At 39.6% G+C, this 20,948-nt stretch overlaps 1 protein-coding gene across 3 annotated transcripts in view; it reads right to left on the reverse strand.

Annotated features, from left to right (window-relative positions):
- PRELID2 (PRELI domain containing 2) overlaps positions 1–20,948 on the reverse strand; it is a 58,018-nt gene that overhangs the window by 31,201 nt on the left and 5,869 nt on the right. For all 3 annotated transcript variants that reach the window (XR_004422000.1, XM_033096820.1, XM_033096821.1), the window contains exons 2-4: positions 16,700–16,757; positions 14,632–14,705; positions 12,929–13,089 (exon numbers count right to left, since the gene is read on the reverse strand). Coding sequence is in view for 2 of the 3 variants with exons in the window: in XM_033096820.1 (XP_032952711.1) it covers positions 12,929–13,089; positions 14,632–14,705; positions 16,700–16,757 (293 nt within the window). In the remaining variant the exon portion in view is untranslated. The remainder of the gene's footprint in view (positions 1–12,928; positions 13,090–14,631; positions 14,706–16,699; positions 16,758–20,948) is intronic.

The following is a 20,948-nucleotide window of genomic DNA, read 5'->3' on the forward strand; positions in this document are numbered from 1 at the left end:
ATTGCCTATTACAATAAAAGACTTTGTTAAAAAGAGACTTATAGTTTATATAAGCTGTACACAATATTATATGTCAATTATATCTCAATAAACCTGGGAAGAAGAGAAAATATATGGGTGCATTATTCTAGTAACTGCAGAACACAGGATTTCTAGTCATACCTAGTAAATAATTCCATGATAGGAAAGTCAAAGACCTTTAAATATTGCTCTACTTGACCCACAATGAACAAATTTAACTCATTCTTAGTGTGTGTGTGTGTGTGTGTGTATCCAGTGTGTGTGTATCCAGTGTGTGTGTGTGTATCCAGTGTGTGTGTGTGTGTGTATCCAGAGTGTGTGTGTGTATTCAGTGTGTGTGTATCCAGTGTGTGTGTGTGTGTATCCAGTGTGTGTGTGTATCCAGTGTGTGTGTGTGTATCCAGTTTGTGTGTATCCAGTGTGTGTGTGTGTGTGTGTGTGTGTGTGTATCCAGGGTGTGTGTGTGTGTATCCAGTGTGTGTGTATGTGTATCCAGTGTGTGTGTATCCAGGGTGTGTGTGTGTGTATATCCTGTGTGTGTGTGTCCAGGGTGTGTGTGTGTGTGTGTGTGTGTGTGTATCCAGGGTGTGTGTGTGTGTATCCAGGGTGTGTGTGTGTATCCAGTGTGTGTGTGTGTGTATCCAGTGTGTGTATGCACATATAAGCACTTTCACTGACACTAAGTAAAATAGTTTGAGAAAATTATGGATCCAAAAAGCTATGATTTTGGTAAGAATAGTTATCATAACCTCTTCATTAGACTTTCTCTCTAATCCTCTATAATCAGTAGCATGATTTAGATCATGCACACAGAAAAACAAAGACTTCAGAACACTTCTCTGTTTCCCTACCCCCTACACACACACACACACACACACACACATACACACACACACAAAGAGTTATCCCAGCCTATCTGACATAAAGAGTCTAAGCAAATAGTCTAAGCAATGCAGCTTCCATGTCTTAGATTTAAGCCTATTTAAAACAATTTGCTCGTGTAAAACATATCCTAGTGACACTAATCTTTCCTGTCTTTATTCCAGAGTAGAGTAGAATTTAACAGTGGTTTTAATATTTAGAAACTAATAGTTGAGCAGTCTTACATCCTTGGGAGAGGTGAACTCTTCAGTCCTCAAGGCAACTGTAGGTGAGTGATAAATGTCTCTCTAACATCATATTCTAAACAATATTTATTTTTGCAACTTCAGGGAAAAGTAAGTGCTCACCAAAGCACACTCAGGGTTTGCCCACATATCAGAGAATAACAGGACAGTAAAGTGGGTTCATGGCCTTGCCACCAACAAGATGAGAGTTCATCCTATTATATTTTAAGACTGCCAGAGAAGAGTGAGGAGTAAAAGAGATCCGAGATGGCGGAGTAGATAAACACTGTGCCTGCATCCTTCCCTGAACACAGTAAAATTACAGCTAAAGTATAAAACAATTAACCTGGAGAACCATGTGAAGTCTAGCTGAACAGAAGCCCTACAGCTAAAAATATAAAGAAGCCATGACGAGACTGGTAGGAGGGGCGGAGATACGGAACGGGTTCCAAACCTCCGGGTGGCAGTTGAGAATCAGGAGGGATTACCTCAGCCGTGGAGGTTCCCCCCAGACGAACGAGGGATCCCAGCCCCCCACACCAAGTTCCCCAGCCCAGAGTACTGGTGCCAGAAAGAGAAGCCCTCACAACATCTGGCTGTGAAAAACAGTGGTGGGGATTCCAACTGTTCAGGTGGAAAGGCTGTGGGAAACTCAGATGTCCTTTTATAAGGCCAGTGCATAGACTCACTTGCACTCACTCAGGCACTCATCTTGGGCTCCAGAGGAGGGATGGTGACTCGGGGCGCCTCAGAGACATATGGGGACAGACGGAAGTGTGTGGCATCAAGGGGAGGACTGGAGGACAGTCGGCATTTTCCCAAACAGGGGTCTGCCTCCCATGCAACCGGCAGGCAGACACAATCTTTTCTACACTGAGCCCTCCCCCATGGGCCAAATCTGAATCTGATTGGCCTGATGAGCTCTGCTGTTCTGTCCTGCCCACTCATGTAAGAGCCTGTGCACAACACAGCAGGTTACACATCAACGTACTGTTTAACTTCAGCTCTTTAAAAAAAAAAAAAAAACAGAAAAAGAAAATATGGATGGATGGATGGATGGATGGATGGATGGATAGATGGAGCTGAAATATTAACAACAGGATCTCTAGGATATTAGAATTATAGTTGTTATTTACTTAGTTCTTCTTTTTTACTAATTTTCTATAATAAATATGTATTACTTAGCAATCACCAAAAATGTTAATAATAAGTCCCTGAGGATCATTGTTATGTAAATAAAGTTATTCTTTATAAAAGGTTCTGCACTACCAAGGACCATTTTCAGCAAAGGTACATGCTAACTTCTGATTTCCCCTTTACTTCAAGTCTCATTAAACACCTCTTGACCTTCCTTTTCCCACACCAGGTACCCTCAGTTCTTTGTGCCTTTTGTCTTAAGACTTTTTCCCATGTCCAAGTTTGAAGTATTCCATGTTTCACTCAAGAGACATAAAGATGATCCAAATATTCCTAAACCTGTCCTTTATTTCTGTTAAGCCTAAAGGAAGGACTGTATTGCATTTATGATGTTATATTCTCTGGGTCACACCTACTCTTCAAAAACCTGTACAGGGACAGTGTATCTTATGTATTGGAGAGTGTATTATCTTTTAAGGTTGTTACTCCATTTTTTCTCTCTCTTTTACTGAGAAAACTGTGGTAAGGAGAAGTTAAATAACTTGCCCAAGGTCACATAACTTGTCATGCAGATTCATTATCTACCACCTCAAACTCTAGTCCTGCTCCTACCTCAGTTAATGACACAGCCATCCTCCTAGGCTGTGAGATTAGAAATCTCAGGAACATATTATTTGGTTCCCTTTCCAATCAATCCAAATGCAGAATCAATCACCAGATTGTGTATATTTTATTTCTAACATCCCTCAACAGTTAATGTCATTCTCTCCCTTATTACTGCTACTGCCTGGGTTTAGCACAGCATTTTCTCTCTCTCCAGGACCACAACTGCCTCCTAATGGGGTCCTTTTCTCCAGTGTGGACTCTCTATAATCCACTCTGCCCAAAGTCAGCTTTCGCAGCACACACTGGTCTCATCAATGGCTGTTTACTAAGACACAGGGAATAAAGCCCGCATGGTCAGTCGAGATTCATCCATATTGTTGCATGTAGCTATTGTTTGTTCATTTTCATTGCTGCATAGTGTTCTATTGTGTGAAAATAGTCCAATTTATCCACTCTACTGAAGATAGACATTTAGAACAGATCCAGTTTGGGGTATTATCAACACTGCTGTAATAAGACTATTTATAATGCATACAGTTACATGAGTGCACCAGTATCTCTAGAGTATCTAGCAATCAAATATCTGGGCCACAGGACAGGCACAACTTGAACAGAAATGCCAAATGTTTTTCTGAATGGTCGTACCTGTATTTTTTTTCTTCATTGCATCAATTCCAGTTGCAATGACTAGCACATGGTAGGAAATCAATAACGCATTAGGAATGAAAGGATGGAGAGAAAGAGAGAGGGTAGGGAAGAGGAAGGGAAGAAGCAAAAGAAAGGGAGAGAATTAGAGTACATCTCAATGCTTTTGCCGGGGAACCATGTCTCAGGAGTTTCACCTACTACAGCCTGTAGGGGGCAGCCTTCACCTGGCTGAGTGAGAAGCCACAACAGTTATCAGGAAAATTATGTAAAAAGAGGAAGCTCATTCACACACGAAGAGCCTGTATCTGAGTCACATCTATCACTTTGGCTATAGAGTGGACATAATTCAACACAGAACACAATGGAATCACCACTGTGGAACACAGAATCACAATGAAACACAGAGAATGCACAACACAAATTTCAGAACATCTTTGTGAAAGTGAATGGCAGTTGATACCATCAGTCTTCCAGTGGGTCATTTAAATTTTTGGTTCCTTCTGGATTTGGGAAAATTTTAAAGTTCAGAGGAAACACTGATCAGGAACTACTCCCTAGAGCACATGGCCACCAGCTCTGAATCCTCAAAACAGCGGCTTCCAGGACAGCAAAAGCTCTGAATGAGATCCTATCCTCGCATTGACTGGTTAGTATGGCATATCTTGCCTAAATGTTTTCATGAGGGGAATTTAATCAAAGTGTCTTTGAGGAAAAAGCCTCCACAAATATTCTTGTGATGACATCTTAATTCTCATCATGATGTTTTCGACATTTCTCCTATAACCACATAGAGGGGTGCCCCAAAGGCAAGGCAGGGTTTGCAGGTCAGGGGGTCAGCTCACTCTTTGCCAACACCCTGGGTCTAACACCACTGCAGAGACTGCCCACCTGGGATGTGCACACCACACCAGAGTACAGAGTCTCTCCCACCCCGTCTTCCCAAACCCATCTATGGAACTGTGCTTCCTCAGAGAACCAACTCAGTGTAGCGTTCTCAACAAGTGCTGCAGTTTTCAGCCTTCACATACACACACACACACACACACACACACACACTGTATACACACACACACACATACATACATGTATATAATGTATACATTACACAGCATATGTGCATATATATACATATGCATATACATACACACACACATATAACATTCCTGGAGTCAGATTACTTGGATCTCCTAACACAGAATGAAGACCTACCCAGGTACGCAAGTTCATGAAGCTCTGTGAAGCTCAGTGTCCTCTGTAAAATGGGGTTAATACCTATTTCATAGGTTGTTCCAAGGGTGAATAAGGTAATATGTGTAAAGCACTGAAGGGAATATGGGTAAGAACTCAATAAATGTTAGTCAATAATACGAACACCAGTCAGCATGAAATGGGCCTGGGAATGGAGGAGAAGGCAGAGGGTCAAGTCTCCAGTGAATGAAGAAAGTGACCATATGAGCTGTGAGTGACAGCTATGAGGAGGAGGAGGTGGGACAGCCTCGTGAGGTGTTGAAAGAACGTGGGTGTGGCCATGAGGAGCTGCTCTCAAAAGGGTGATGTTTCAGTTCACTCTATAAAATGAGTCTTTTGAGAGTTCCTATTTGCAAGGCTTAAATTAGATATAAAGGGAATCAGGAAAATCATTTTATCATTAAAAGCAGTTTAATGTCTATTGAGGTCCCTATTCTTTCTGAATGTCACTAGATTAAATCTTATGACTTAATTTCAGGATTCTTGGAAGGGATTTTATGCCTTGTTTGCATTGCCTTACAATTCCATGAGTGCCCAAGGGTTGTACAGAATTACGTATCATTTTGTGGGGAAATAACCTGTACCATAGATCCAGAATTCTCTTCATCAAGGAATCTCAAGTCCAAGGAAATAATAGCAGAAAGTAGATCATTATGAGTATACACACTTGCATTTGTTATTGCTTGTATTGGTTATGTTGATTATAAATAAAATATGCAAACATCCTCAAAAATAGTAACGATACTAATATCAGTAATACTAATAGTAGTAATAACAATGTTATGTCCTACCACCACCATTCTTTTTCCCATTTACAGAAAGAGAAGCCCAGTGTCTGAAACTTGGGCCACGGTTCAAATCCAGCTCCAGGCAACTCTAAAACGTTTGTACCTCATTAACTTCTAGGTAGCACTCGATCACCAAAAACCACTTAGCAATGAGCCTCTCCCTTCTCACCTGGCATTCAAAGCCCTTGGAGCTCCAGGAGGCTCCCACGTCTCCAGCTTTGTCTCCAGCTTTCTCTCCCACGCTGCTATCACGTCACACACACACACTCTCCCTCTGCAGAGCCGCTGTGTGAGACCAAACACCCTGCCAGGCTCTCTAACCTCCACTCCTAGGCCTCTCTCCCTCTCAGTTGCTCTCTTTTAACCCATCCCAGGTTACTGCCTAAATTATTAACAATGAGCAGCAGCAGAAAATGCTGTAACACTGAGGAATAATCAAATCTCAGGAGCCCAGTGGCCTAGTGTGGGCACTGATTACCGGGCAGGGTAATCAGTCTCTTAAAACATAGCATTTAAGAATTGGTCATCAATAGCCTACTGTGGTAGAGCATTGTATTGTCTTTTATAAATATGCATTAGTTAAACTCTCACAACAATTTTATGAGGTTAAAAGTAAAAGCTCACAGATGAAACAACTGAGGTTCAAAGAGGTGAATTTGCTCAGGTCACCCAAAAAGGAGTGGTAGGGACCCTATCTGAATCCACAGTTACCCCAGATCCCTGTCCCTTCCCGTAGTCCTACTACCTAAAGAAGGGCCCGTTCAATGCCAGCTGGCTGGCATGAAGGTTCAAAATATACAGCAGCTTGTGAACTAGTCCAATAGGTTTGCCTTGGGATATCGGGCCCACCGATGCAAGCATCTCAGTCTGGGCTGGCTTCGAGCCTGTGTGACCTACGTGGTCGCACAGGACTCAGCTATCAGAAGGGCTACACACTTAGTTGAATGCTCTGCTGTCACTATTTTGAAATTCTTAACCATTTTTGAACAAGGGATTCTGCATTTTCATTTTGCACTGGGTCCTACAAATTGCGTATATAGCTGTTCCTGATCTATACAATACTACCAACTGCCATGCCCTGGAGGGTTCTGAGATGCTTCGGAATGCATGTTTCAGTTTAGCAACACCTAATAAATGCCTCAAACACAAGCAAGGCCTTGGACCCATAATATCTACCTCTAACAATGTGTCCTAAGCAAATAATCTTAGATGAGGGTTTAGACCAGCCTATAAATATATTCATCACATCATTATTTGTAAGAGCAAATAATGGGAAATAATGCAAATGCTCCCACATTAGGCCATTAATAAAACACACTGGAATGAGTTTATCCAATGAATCCATCTGATCAGCCATAAAAACCACTTTAAAAAATGACATATTTAATAAGGAAAGACAGTCCCAAATGTAATGATAAATGAGTGTAAAAATCAGAATACCATGCACAGCATGATTCCATGTTTGTAAAACTGATTTTCCTGCCGAATGAGTAAACACGTTGCAGCAACCGCAGTGTGCTCCCGCCGTGGAACGCTACATAGCAACGGGAAAAGAGCAGACTCCTGATACGCGTACGCGGATGCTCACAGACAGAAAGGTGAGCGGAAGAAAACAGAAAGAGCAGAGCACGTCCTGCAGGACTCCATGCCGTGTGAAGACGGATCACAGGTGGGACTAATCTCTAAGGACGAAGGTCACAGTACTGGTTTCCTTTGGAGTGACTGATTAGAAAGCGCAGACACCTGCAGAGGGTATATGACCATATTCTATTCCCCTTCTATGTGCTGTGTACCTGTTCTACCATGAACATGGAATACCTACTTGTGAGAGGGGAAAAAAAAAAGGAAATATTATTTTTAAGTATGATAATAAAGAATACTCGGAGCAAGATTCGTCCAAACTCGACCACTGTGAGGATGGGAAGGTGTTCCTATCTTAAGATAAGAGGCTGTTGAGTCATCCCAGGGCAAAGGAGAGAATCAAACAACGAGCTAGGAAAGATCACATAAATTCCTCTTGAGGTCACCCCGCTTGAGGTCACATACATGTTACATGGAGCAGCCTCCACCTCCAGCACAGAAAACGTCTCAAAATGTAGCTGTAAATGCAAACCAGAAAACTGAACTCAGCGTGTCAATTTTATTTTTTCATTAGCTACCAATATTAGTCTTGATTAGAAAGATGGCAATCAAGCTCTGAGGTGGCGATTCTCAAGCTGAAGGAGGAGGCACATCCTTAGACCCAGGAGACCATCATCAGAATCCTGTCTATTGTCTCAAGGCCTTTAGGTTGTTCTGCATGATACCCAGGCCTGGTTGATAAAATATTTTAACTTTTATTACCCACACTTTTTATTCTACAGATTAAAGAAGCTAAAAGAAAACAGAAAGAAAATTAAACCAGCATCTCCTCCTTAAGAGCGCAGAATGCCACCCAATGTTGACACGAATCCCACTCAAGCCTCCTTTCTTCATTCCTTCCTTCCACTGATTTCTCTCTTGCATAAATTCAAGAGGGCCCTCATCTATATTTAGTGTTTGCTGGAGAGCCAGATTATCAACTGGTCACAGGAACTTGGCACAAAACAGAGTTCCAAAAGGGATGCCCGCTATATGTTTGCTTACCATTGGGACCACAGGATACTAATTGCTTACTAGGGCCTTTCAAATCTATCTAGCTGCTCAACTAAAAAGGCAAGTGCTAACTAACAACATGGAAGTCACCAAAATGTCAAATTTGCTCCTGGAAGAAAAAAAAAAAAAAAGACTTCGGAGCAAGGAAAAATGGATACAAGAAGAAAAAATGCCCAACAATTAGCCCCTGGAAATGCAAATTATACTATTTGTGATTCACTAAATGAATACTCAGGACTTGGGATATTTTAATCCAGGAACTGAAAAATAAAAAATTCAAAATATTATATAGCTTATTTGTTAGAATGAACAGTGTTCATATGAGTAACTTCAACAATAAGGAAAATTTATTGAACTAAGGAACAGCTGTTCATCCCATTAATTGAATCTGTGTGTAAAGTTTGACTTTGGCTTTCTTTTATTATATCCCAGAGGGAATTTCTTTGATATTTTATAAATGTTGAACCAAAATATCCAATGTTATTAACACACACTTCACTAGGCTGAGCATTTTTAAATCTCAAAAATCAGGTTTGTAAGCACCAGTGGATACGCTGAAACTCTTAGACAAGGGGGGGGTGACAACATGGGTGACAATGGTCTCATTACTCAAAAGCAAAAAGACCCAGCTCTGCAACATCATGAGCGGAGGTAGTCTCCACTGATCGTGATAACTTGCTTCAAGATAACAGAAACATTTTTACTTATCCAAAACACACACAGCTATGGTGAAGGAGCAAAGCCCAAGAAAATACCTTTCCAAGATGATTATCTTTTAGCATTCCATCACTTGGATGAGGTAAATGTCCATTACTGAAGACAAATCAAACGCATATCAATTATTTTCCCACATAATACAATAAAAATAAGGAAAAGAACCAAAAACTAACAAATACACTTTAAACAATAGAAGCAAACACAAAATAGTAAGAAATTAATAAGCTCATCTTGGAATGCAAGATATCAGAGGGCAGAAACCGTGACTTTTCCACCTGAGAACTCTAAAACAACATACTCCATCTTCTACTTCCAACGAAATGCCTGTGCTCTGCTCTACACAGTAAATAAAGCACATTCCCATGAGAGCTGACTTTTAATTTTTGTTTCTGATTAAGACTCACTTTTCTATGTTCTGATTTGGCCCAAGTAGCCGAAGGCACAGCCGTGCATCAGCCCGGCATATCTGATTGGGGAAACTGAGGCAGTTCCTCAGAGCACCATGCAGGACGTCCTTGCGTCCACAACAGCCACACTCACAGCATGAACCAAGAAAAGCACATAAAACACAGGGGAATTCAGTCCAAGCCAACGGCTTGTATTGACTCCTGGATGCTATTCTCTCCAGTGCTTAAATCTCACTGTGGATCTAAAAATAGAAGGGTTCCTCCTCCCATGACTCTGACGGAGGAGAGCTTCTCCCCAGAGACGGTGTGCTGACGGAACTCAAAATCACAACATGCAGCGTCTTTCTGCAGTGTAACGGTAAATAATTAGAAACACTGTTTTCTAGATTAAAATAAAACATGCTACAGGTCAGCGTCATGTGAATTGTTAAGATTTTGATAACAACCACAATCAAGGTAATGATACGGAACATTAACATTTATTGACCACTAAGAGCAGGCACTGTTCTAAGCTCTCTGCATGTACTATCTCATTTAATGGTCCCAACAACCCTCTGAGGTAGGGAAATTATCCCCATCATACTGAAAAGGAAACTGAGGCTTAGAGAAGTGAGGTAAATCGTGCAAGGGCATATAATTGTAGTGCAGAAGTGGGATTCTAACTCAAGAGTCTGGTCAGTGAGGCGCAGGACGAGAGAGGCCGTGCAAATCTGCAGGTGCCAGGTCAGCTATGTGAACAAAGCAAATCTGTAGACTATTGGATAAATGAGCCAGGTATAGAGAGACAAGAGACTATGAGGCTGCCCTAGTTGCTGCTGGCTTTCCAGATCCTGGTTCCTGGCCCTTAGGAGGCTCACCCTGTATTCATAGCCAGTCGTAAATTCCTATTACTTCCAAAGCCTAAGAAAGACAATGAGTACCATTGTGAAGAGGTAATGCGAAGAAGAAAAACAGTGTGCAGCATTCCTCCTTACTGGTATTCGCCAATTATTTTTGTCCAGGTGCCCAGATTTTTTATTTTTAGTTATTTGGGTTTGAGGGCCTTACCATTTCCATTAAAATGATACATGCATCAAAAAATTCAAACCATATAAACAATATCAAAAACCACAGTAAATTATCCTCTGAAATCATAGTTCACAGCAATAGCCACTATTAACATTTGGTGCTTGTTACATTTTGCTTTTGTTTTAAACTTATCTCAAATGACTTAATCATTTCTCACCCACTATACTGGCAAAAATTTTTTTAAACTATGTTAGTATTAAATGCTGGAAATGTGATAGGGAAATGAACTCTCATGTTGATGAGAATGGAAATTAATGTATTAACACATTGGAAGACAATTTGACAGAATCTGTAAAAACTCTAAATATGCATATCCTGAGAATATATATATGGCTATACATCTTTCTTTCATTGAGATATAATTCACATACCGTAAAATTCACTCTTTTAGGTACACAATTCAGTGGTTTTAGTATAGTCAGAGTTGTGTGTGACCATCAAAACCAGTTCCAAAACATTTTCATCACCCCAAAAAGAAAACTCCACACCCATTAGCAGTCACTCCCCTGCTTTTCCTCCATGGCCACAGTAGCAACCTACTTTCTGTACCTATGGATTTGCCTATTCTGGACATTTCAAATAAACTGACTCATACAATAATATGAGTACAACATGAATAATATGAACAATATGAACAAAACTGATTCATACAGTAATATGAACACAAAAGAAGCCTTTTGCAACTGGCTTCTTTCAGTTGTCATGTTTTCAAGCTTCAGTCATGTTTTAATATGAATCATTACTCCATTTCTTTTTATGGAATAATATTCCATAAAATATTCCATTGTATAAATGTAATACACTGGTTTATATATTCATCAGTTGATGGGCATCTGTTTCTACATTGTGCCTGTTAATGAATGGTGCTATGAACATTCCTGTACAAGTTTTTATGCGGGCATATTTCGATACAATGTAGAATTGCTGGGACAAGTGGTAACTCTATGTTCAACTCTTTGAGGTACCAACAAACTGTTTTCCAAAGCGGCTGTACCATTTACATTGCCACCAGCAGTGTGTGAGGGTTCTGATTTCTCCACATCCTCTACAACACTTGTTATTGTGTCTTTTTTATTATAGCCATCCTTGCAGGTTTGAAGTGGTACCTCATTGTGGTTTTCATACGTATTTTCCTAACGACAAATTATGTTGGGCATATTTTCATGTGCTTAGTGGCCATCTGTGTATCTTTTTGGAGAAATATCTCAAATCCTTTGCCAATTTTTTTATTGGGTTGTCTTTTTATCACTGAGTTGTAACAGTCCTTTATATATTCCAAGGGACTAAATATTCCAAAAGGACTAGATACTAAACCCTTATCTGATACACGGTTTGCAAATATTTTCTCCCATTCTCTGGATCTTCTTTTCATCTTCTTGACAGCATCGTTTGAATCACAACAGTTTTTAATTTTGATGAAGTCAATTTTACCTATTTTTACTTTTGTTGCTTGGGCTTTTGGTGTCCTATCTAAGAAACCACTGCCTAATCCAAGATCACTTACGTTTTCTCCTAAGAGTTTATAGTCTTAACTCTTTCATTTAGGTCTTTGATCCATTATGAGTTAATTTTGTATCTGGTGTGAGGTAGGGGTCCAACTTCTTTCTTTTGTAGGTGAATATCCAGTTGTGCCAGCACCATTTGTTGAAAAGAATATTCTTTCCTCCATTGAACTGTCTTAGTATATAACTTTTTAAAATACACTTTAAATGTTCTATAGCTTGATTGTGGCAGTGGTTACGCAACTGTACATGTGTTTGTCAAAACTCAGAACTGTACATTAAAAAGAATAAACTTTATTATATGTAAATAATATCCTTGATAAAACTGAGAGTTAAAAATTCTTTACAGAAATATTCACATAGAACATTTACAAGGATCATATGCCTTACAAATATTGCAGTACTGTTTGTAATAAAAAGAAATTGGAAACCACCTGAATGTCTGTCAAAAAGGAAAAACCTAAATAGTACAATCATATGTATATGATAACATATAATATAACAGTATAATAATATAATATAGTATAATCATAGGGTTGAAGACAATGCAACAGTTCAAAGGAATAAGTAATATTATATACATATATATATATATATAATAGATTCAGTTTAGAAACATTCTATTAAGCGAAAAAGATAAACGCACAACGACTCACACAGAATGAAAGCATAGATGTAAAAAAGACATACAAAACTATACTATACAGGCTCTTTGAGTACATATGTAAGTACCTAAAGGTATGTCTTAAAGGTCTGGAAAAATACTCAGCACACTGATAGCACGCATTGCCTCTGGAGAGGGCAAAGAGGCACCAGGATTGGATAGGGTGGTCAAAAACGAGATGAGTGCTGTCACTTTTCTCCCAAAGGGAAATGTATTCATTAATTACTTGTGTGATTTAAAAATTAATAATGTGTGGTTTATGTTGAGTTGTAAACACGGATTATAAGTATGTGCTCTTTAATGCATGTACTCATTTGTGCATCCTGCACCCAACCTGTTCATAGACACACACACACGCACACACACGGAGAGGTGATCTTACCAGTTTGGATTTTCCATACTTTCACGGAAGACAGACTCTTCCTTCATGGACGCATACTGTGTCCACGTAAGGCAGTGACTCCGTATAGCCATGTTTCTTTCTTGGGGATTGAGCCATGATTCCTCTTCTAACTGGATACTGGGTACCTTTAAAATGCTCACCTGTCCAACAGAGGGAAAATGGCTTTCTCAATTGAGGAAGAACAGACTACATAAAAATTGTGTTTAGAACTGTTTTCAGTCTTGGATAATTAAGAGGACAAGTGATCCTGATACACGGATGATAGCTCACCAATGGCCATAAATGCTTGATAATCAAACATACTATGACCTTACTAAATGCTGGTGAGGACATGCAAATGGCCCAGGATTTATGGAGGCTATACAGGTCCTGGCCTGATTTCTCTAACTGCTAAACACTAAGCAAATTATCAGCCTCCTCGTGTCTCCTTTAGGGCTGGTTATGGCCTTCTTAAATTGATAGATTCTAATTGGGTCCATTTATAGGCTCACATGCAGGACGATATCAAGTAAAATATTTTCTTCATTTTAAACTTTGTTCAATACCTAGAAATGTATGCTTTCCTAGGTGGAAGAGACATGGAAAACTACAAAGGCAGAATTATACAAGTCAGAGGTGTCCTTAAATTATTTAAGAATTGAGATACAACACAAAATTGAACGCCTTTTTAAATAATAGATTCAAAGTGTGTATGTAGGGCAAAGGCAGAGTACACACTTTGTGGGAAAAACCCATAATAATTCGCTGCACACACTGCAACACATTTTACCATCTGGAAAATAGAAGAAAGTTCATTTTCATTGTCCTATCAGCTTTCTTTCCAATAAAGAATGTGACAGAGTTTTAATACACGATAAGGAAATAATAGAAGCCATCATATTTTTTCTATATACAGTACAGCAATGGAATTTGCAAGCTAGTCGGCAGTCCAGCTGGGTTCCACATCATACACAGAATCACTTCCGGGTTGAAACAACCACCTGAGACATTTCACAAAGTGAGCATCAAGATGCTCTCCTCTTATTTCCTAATGATTTTAAAAGGGTTCTTGGCACTAATTTCTCTATGGTTCAAGCAGTGTGATTAAAAATGTCCACTTACCTTTTCCCCAACAATCACTGGTGTGCTTAAGGATTTCAAAGAGAGAAAACAATTTGCTATCATGAAGATTTCGTCAAGGCTATTACTTTACAGAAACATACACAAAAAGACTAACAGAGAGCACTGAGAACATTATACTCCCTGAAATAACTGTTCTCTCCGACAGTGAAATAGAAACCGAAGCTTTTATATTCCTGACTAAAGATCTGACAAAACATTTACCATTGGCCTATTTCTGATCAGTGTTATCTAAGAGTCATATCTAACCATGGACTGATTAGAAAAGATGGTCACTTCATGTAAAATGGCCAAGGTATCTTTAAAATAATTGTAGACCATCTCTATGTCCACTAAGAAACCTCCACACGAGAGAGAGAGACAGAAACAGACAGGAAAAAACTATCTCTGGTGGCATCTGCCAAAACTGAGGTTGGGTATGACAGACCTTTCTTCCTCTGAAGGACAATGAGGTAGAGAACTGGGAAAGTTCTAACACTCCTTTACACTGGAATAGGTCCTTTTCATGGCCATTTGAAAATTACCCAATGTTACACCAAAGCGGAATTTTGAAATAAATTTACCTTCCTTAAAATTTCCGGAACCACATTCTGACAGATTGCAATCCTCTTTCTATAGATGATCCCTGTTGACACATCTAGAAACAGAAAATTTTTACACTCAAAAAAGAATTTAAGAAAATGTACTCATGTCTTAAAAGTCAATAAAACTTTTAATGTCAATCTCAATTTTCTATTTGTAGATTTCCTAGAGAAAATGTTTAACTCAAAACTCCGTGTCCCTGACCACTTTTCTGGAGGCAAATCACTCCAAATGTACTTATCTGTGATCGAGGAATAAGGGTAAAAAAACTACTCACACTTCACATTGTAAAGTCAAGGAGATAAAAGAATCACAAATTGTTCACTGCTCTGAACTATCAATGTCACCACTGCAATGACAAGGGCCAACGAACCTCCTGTTCAACCCCAACAAAGAGAATGTTTTAACAACAACAACAAAAATGGAGAATCTGATTCTGCCACCTTCTGCACCAAACATGTTTTCAAGCACAGATTCCTGGCTATAAAATTTAAACCTGTAATTAATTATATTAGGCACATTCTTCTTTCATAGGGGGGCAGACTCCCTGTGGATTCAGCCACGCTCTTGCTGCAAGGTTTCTCAGAGCTCTGGCTACAGGAGCCCTGAACCTTGGTGCAAACACCCTGACTGTTCAAAAGCTGTTGACGGGGAGAAACCGGTTCGTCTCCTTTGTCCATTGGCATTCCTTCGGCTATCTCCTCCAGTGTTTATAGCACACATACTTCAAATGGATTAGTCCCTGCTGAAGGCAAAGGTGCCCTGTCAATGGCAGAAAGCATAATTAACATTCCTATACCACTTGGGAATGCTCACATTGTTCTCTCTTTTCATCTTCACAACAACCTAAAAGCAGGATTATTATTTTCCCATTTAACAGATGAAAGAAACTGAGCCTCCAATAAGTTAGGTCATACAGATAGTAACAAAATAAAGACTCGAAATCAGATTTCTCTGATGACGAAAGACAAGTTTCTCCCACACCAAGGGAAGGTACATGGGAAAATGTTTTCTTAAATATATTTATAGAGTTATGGCAATGCAAAAAAAATATCCTCACAAGCAAAAGACAGTTTCGTGTTCACCAAGCACAGAGAAGGCCTCAGAGTCACGTAAACAGTCACATCCCATACGCTTACTCAGAAAGCTCGAGAACATGTTAGACCTGGGCCTGGGTGTCTCCGAATGCTCATACGTTGAGTATGTGCATCATTACAGCTTCCCGCATTGCCCACTTCTCAATACTGACAGTGAAAATGCTTCCGCAGGAGATGTGAGTAACAGAGAACAATGAGGACTCCTACGTTCTAGTCCAGGGGTCGGTAAACATTTTCTGTAAAGAGCCAGATGGTAAATATTTTGGGTTTTGTGAGCCATACAGTCTCTGCTGCAACAACTCAACCCTGCAGTTGTCACAAGGAGGCAGCCATAGATAATATATACACAAATGGGCATTGCTGTGTGTCAATAAAACTTTATTTACAAGAGGCAGCACAAGCATAATTTGCCAACTTCTTCTCTAGTTAATACTGAACCATATTAAGTATATTTATGACTCCATAATCTAATCACTTTGCAGTCACATCTCACATACATGCTATTAATCACATCTCTTTCGCCATCTATAAAATTATATACGAATATATTATAAGGATATAGCCATGTGACCTTGGGTAAGTTATTTAACCTCTCTGTGCCTTCGTCTCTTCATTCATTAAATAGGAGTAATGATACCTACCCCATACATTGTTCTGAAGATTAAACTAATTAATAAAAGAAAAAGTTCCTAGCACATATAAAGTGCTCCAAAATGTTAGCTGTTACAATTGCCATCAATGATTAACTGAGAAAGTAACAAGAGCATATGAGGCAAGGCTTCGATTCATGTAAATGCCGAGTGCTCTTTTCTATCAGTCACCTCAAATACAGACATCTATCTGTTTAAAACTTACTAGGCCACACACACATACACACACACACACACATCTTTACAAAAATCAGTATCACTTGATGGTCATCACGGAAGTAAGGTATAGTCAGAGAACTTACCTCTTTTTTCCTCCACAGTTTTTACACAGATGACATTTTTATCCATGGGGTTGGGATACTAAAAGAAAACACATAAAGAATAATTACCATCCATCTTTTACCAAAGTGATTTATTTCATGGTAACCACAGTTATTTGCAGGAGCAGTAAATATCTTCCAAAAAACACCTAAGGCCAGTTTTCCATCAAGGGTCTTAATTTTACGACATCAGCCTAGATAAGTATAAGTGAGATGCTACCAGCAGTCAGACCTGATTGAAATCTAGGGGGAAAGGTCTTTGGACCCAACCGAACCCCCAGTGCAGAGGGTGAGGTTAGGTTAAACTAATTAATAAATAATACTATTAATATTGAACCAGCCTTATTAAAATCAACAGTGTTTTTGGTGGTAAAACGCTTTATTTGCACAATCTTGTTTAAACCTCCTACCAGCCTCTCTGTTGTGACTGGGTCATGTGGTATCATCCCATCTTTCAGAAATGAAACTGAAGAAAGGTCAGAGAGCTTACGGCCACCCAGCTAGTTAGTGATAGAGCCAGGAAATCAAACCAGCCCAATCCAGAGTGAATGCCTTCACTATTATCCCACACCACTGCCTGCTGGCTCAGTTAGCATCGCAGGAGTATAATCACAGAAGTAGTCTATGCCAGGTACTCGAGAAATACTTTACTGATGAAATTCCCCTGAAAGACAATTTGGATGAAACAAGGCTGATAATAGCTACCATTTTTTGTCCTAGGCAATTTACATACTTTATTTCAGTTTAATTCTAAGAACGATTCCATGAGATACATACTGGGGTTTTTTTTCCATTTCACCTATGAGAAATAAAGCTCAGATGAAGTGAGTCATTTGCTCAAAATCACCCAGCTAAGGAGCGCCGAGAGTATGATTTACCCCCAGATACTCTCTGTTGCCTTCAAAGCCTGTACACCTAACCTATGCTCAAATCACCTCCGAGTTACTCAGATTCAACCCTTTCCGTTGCTCAGATGCAAAAAGAGAGACTCAGCGAGCAGAAGCGACCTCCTCAAAACCATGGGACAGGGTGGCTGCTGACCCAGGCCTGCGGAGCGCTCCCGGGGCTCTTCTTTCCCAGAGGTTTACTGCTTCATCATGGGATCAAATCTGAAAAAAATTACAGGCAGTCTTATCCAAAACATCGTACGGTGCTAAGGGAGAGGTGAGAGCAGTGAAGAGGCTGAGGGGGAAAAGAAGAGGGGCCCCCACTTGGCAAACTTGAGCTCTAAGTCTTCTGAACCCCAGGAAACGGTATATAAAAGTCACTGAGTGTGGACCTGCCGACCCCGTTGTGTGCATGCGTGTGCACGTGTGTGTGTGTGTGCGAGAGATTGACTGACTGACCAACTGACTGAATTTCAGGGAAATGGGTCCTTCACTTTCACACATTCTTATAGATATCTGTGGCCCCAAAAGACACTGGATTAGAACACAGGCTCTATGAGAGAAAGAACATTGTCCATTTCAGTCACGCCTGTATCTCTATCCCCCAGCACAGTGTCTGACACACAGTGGCCACTCAATAAGTACCCATTGAATGAATGAATGATTTGGAAGATAAACCTCGCTGACCTCAGCGATCCATTTGGAGAATAAACCTTATTTCGTTAGGGGACCAATCTGTAAAGACCAAGCTTAGTCCTCAGCAGCCTGACAGCTCATCACGTCCCCATAAACGGTCATTCACATGGCCACCCTGGCAACTGCAATCTTGATAACTAATCAAAAACATGGCTTTCTAAGTAGGCATTCATTCATTCCTTTTTGCTCCAGAAAGAAATGTTCAAATTAACGAGGGCTTTCTTGAAGTTTAGCCTTCACTATTTCTTGAAGATGCTGTCCATTACAGATGTTCAGGTTGAGCTATTCTGTTCCTCAGCAAGGGGCCTCCCTTACACAGCACCCTTGAAGCAAAGGAAATACTCAAGACTCACACAGATGCCCTGAACTGTGTGTGTGTGTGTGTGTGTGTGTGTGTGTGTGTGTGTACTAGAACTTTTACACTAAGGTAAAATGAAAGCATTTCCTTTACTACAGCCCTCGTTTGCTTATTTTATATTCATCAATACATCCTGACGGAGTATTGTAAATACAATGTAAGCTGTAAGATTACTGTACTAAATTATGAAAGAACTTGGATTATGTAATGACCAGAGACGGACAGTGATCCAAGTTTCCCAGCTCTGATTACTTCACTACCAGTGAAATTCCTAAAGAGTATATATAAGCTCAGAAACTTCACACTTTCACATAACTGTAATATTTGTTTATTAAATCAAAGGGTTTATTAAATCAGTTTAAATAATAGTGAAAAACTTTATTCTTCATTCAAAATTTTTTTGAGTACCTACAATATCAGGCACAGTTCCAGGCACTGAGACATAGTCATGAAACAAACAAAACTGTAGCCTCTTAGTTCACCTCTTAGTCGAGGAAACTTTCTATATATATATATACACACATATATATATCTCCATACATACATACATACATACATACACACAGACTAAAGGATAACAGGGGGATGGGAAATTGTGGAGAAGAGCCATTGTAAAATACTTTGGGATCACCCACTAGACAATGCTTGTAAATACCAAAAGCAAAATGGAAGTTCTATTAGCCAAACACAAGACATCCTGAACTATTCACTCTAGTAAAATCATCTGCAAGATTCAAGTCATTTTCCGATGCAACTACTTATGGAGATGGATAGACATGAGCCTCGCTTCCATATGAGAATGGGAAAATTACAGGTCTATTTACAATAGCTAAATACCATGACATAAAAGGCAAATGATTGAACTTTTTTAAATTAAGGATTTCTTGTGTTGAGGCTCCCCCTACCTGGCATTACTTGAAGTGATCTGACACCATCTTGTAACAAATATTTATGATTTAATTCACAAAACTTCATCTGAAGTCAGATAATAAGGGGTGGAGGCAGGGAAGGCTGCTCAGAGAGGGTCACCACCAGTGATGCCAATTTGAGAAGACAGAAAGCAGGTGACCAGACTTTTCTGGACATCGTTTCCAAGAGTCTGACAGTGGAACTGATGAAGCTAGGTCAGGGTCAAGCCCATGAAAGACTTAGTGAGCACCTACTGTGCCCACGCAGGGTGCTGCGTGACAAGCAGCAGTAAACCTATTAATGATTGTTAAGATAAGCAGTCTTTTTGTGTTTTAAATACGATTGCATAAAGCCTGCACACAAGCAGGGTCACACTGGGATTTTCCAGCCCCCACGCCACACTAGGGACTCTCCTGGAAGCAAAGTGCTCTGATGACCCAGATACCTACCTTCCAAAACCCTATGCCGTCCCTTGGACTTGACTCACTGGGTCACAACTACAGTGGCAGAAGAATTACTTCCCAGGCTGTGTACGTTCCTCATCCTTGCCATCTTTTCTGGGTGATTTATGGATTTTTTTTTAAGGTTTATTTGACTTAATTTTGAACTTATGATTTTTACTTTCATCACAGAATGTATAAACTAACTCCTTTCCCTTTCCCCAAGATACAGAACTACTGCAAATAATCACTGTATATATTATATGTATGAAACAGTCTAACAAGAGTAGAATGTAGTAGACTCTCCTACATTCTCATATATCTTGCTTTCATTTATTTTTTACATATTAAAAAGTAAGAGGCCAAAAACTACAAAAAAAAAAAGTGGGTAAAAAGCAAAATATACATGAAAACAAAGACATGGCTATAGAAAGTGAGAGGCCAAGAAACTGAGCCCATCTAATTTTAGGGGTAACATTCAACATATTGTGGGAAGAGCTTCATGAAGATATGGTTTTCACCTTTTGTATATATAGGAGAAAAACATATACAAGCTTTCATAAAGCCTACTCTTGAGAGAGTTAGGAGTTATTAAAATACCAACTTTCCAAAAAGCTCAAAAGTCAATGTCTGTCTTTTATAACATACTCCCCCAACCGCACCTCCACCCCCACCCCAGAGAAAGACTCAATGACCTCCATAGGAGTCATTGTTGACCAACTTCCAAATAGCACAATCCAAGAGAGTACAAGGAAGAAGGAAGTGGCTGTATGATTAGTCCAGCAAAGAGGACCTAAAATAAGTCTGGTATAGTACCCTATCTGCTTTATAAGCATTAAGGGAATCTTTGCAATTCTGGCTTCTTCCAAACATGTACATGTAAGTTACCAAATATGTTGGAATGTTATGTAAATGACACCTGTAAAATAAGTCATAATTCA

Source organism: Rhinolophus ferrumequinum, chromosome 24, assembly GCF_004115265.2.
Source record: "Rhinolophus ferrumequinum isolate MPI-CBG mRhiFer1 chromosome 24, mRhiFer1_v1.p, whole genome shotgun sequence".
Classification (NCBI taxonomy): domain Eukaryota; kingdom Metazoa; phylum Chordata; class Mammalia; order Chiroptera; family Rhinolophidae; genus Rhinolophus; species Rhinolophus ferrumequinum.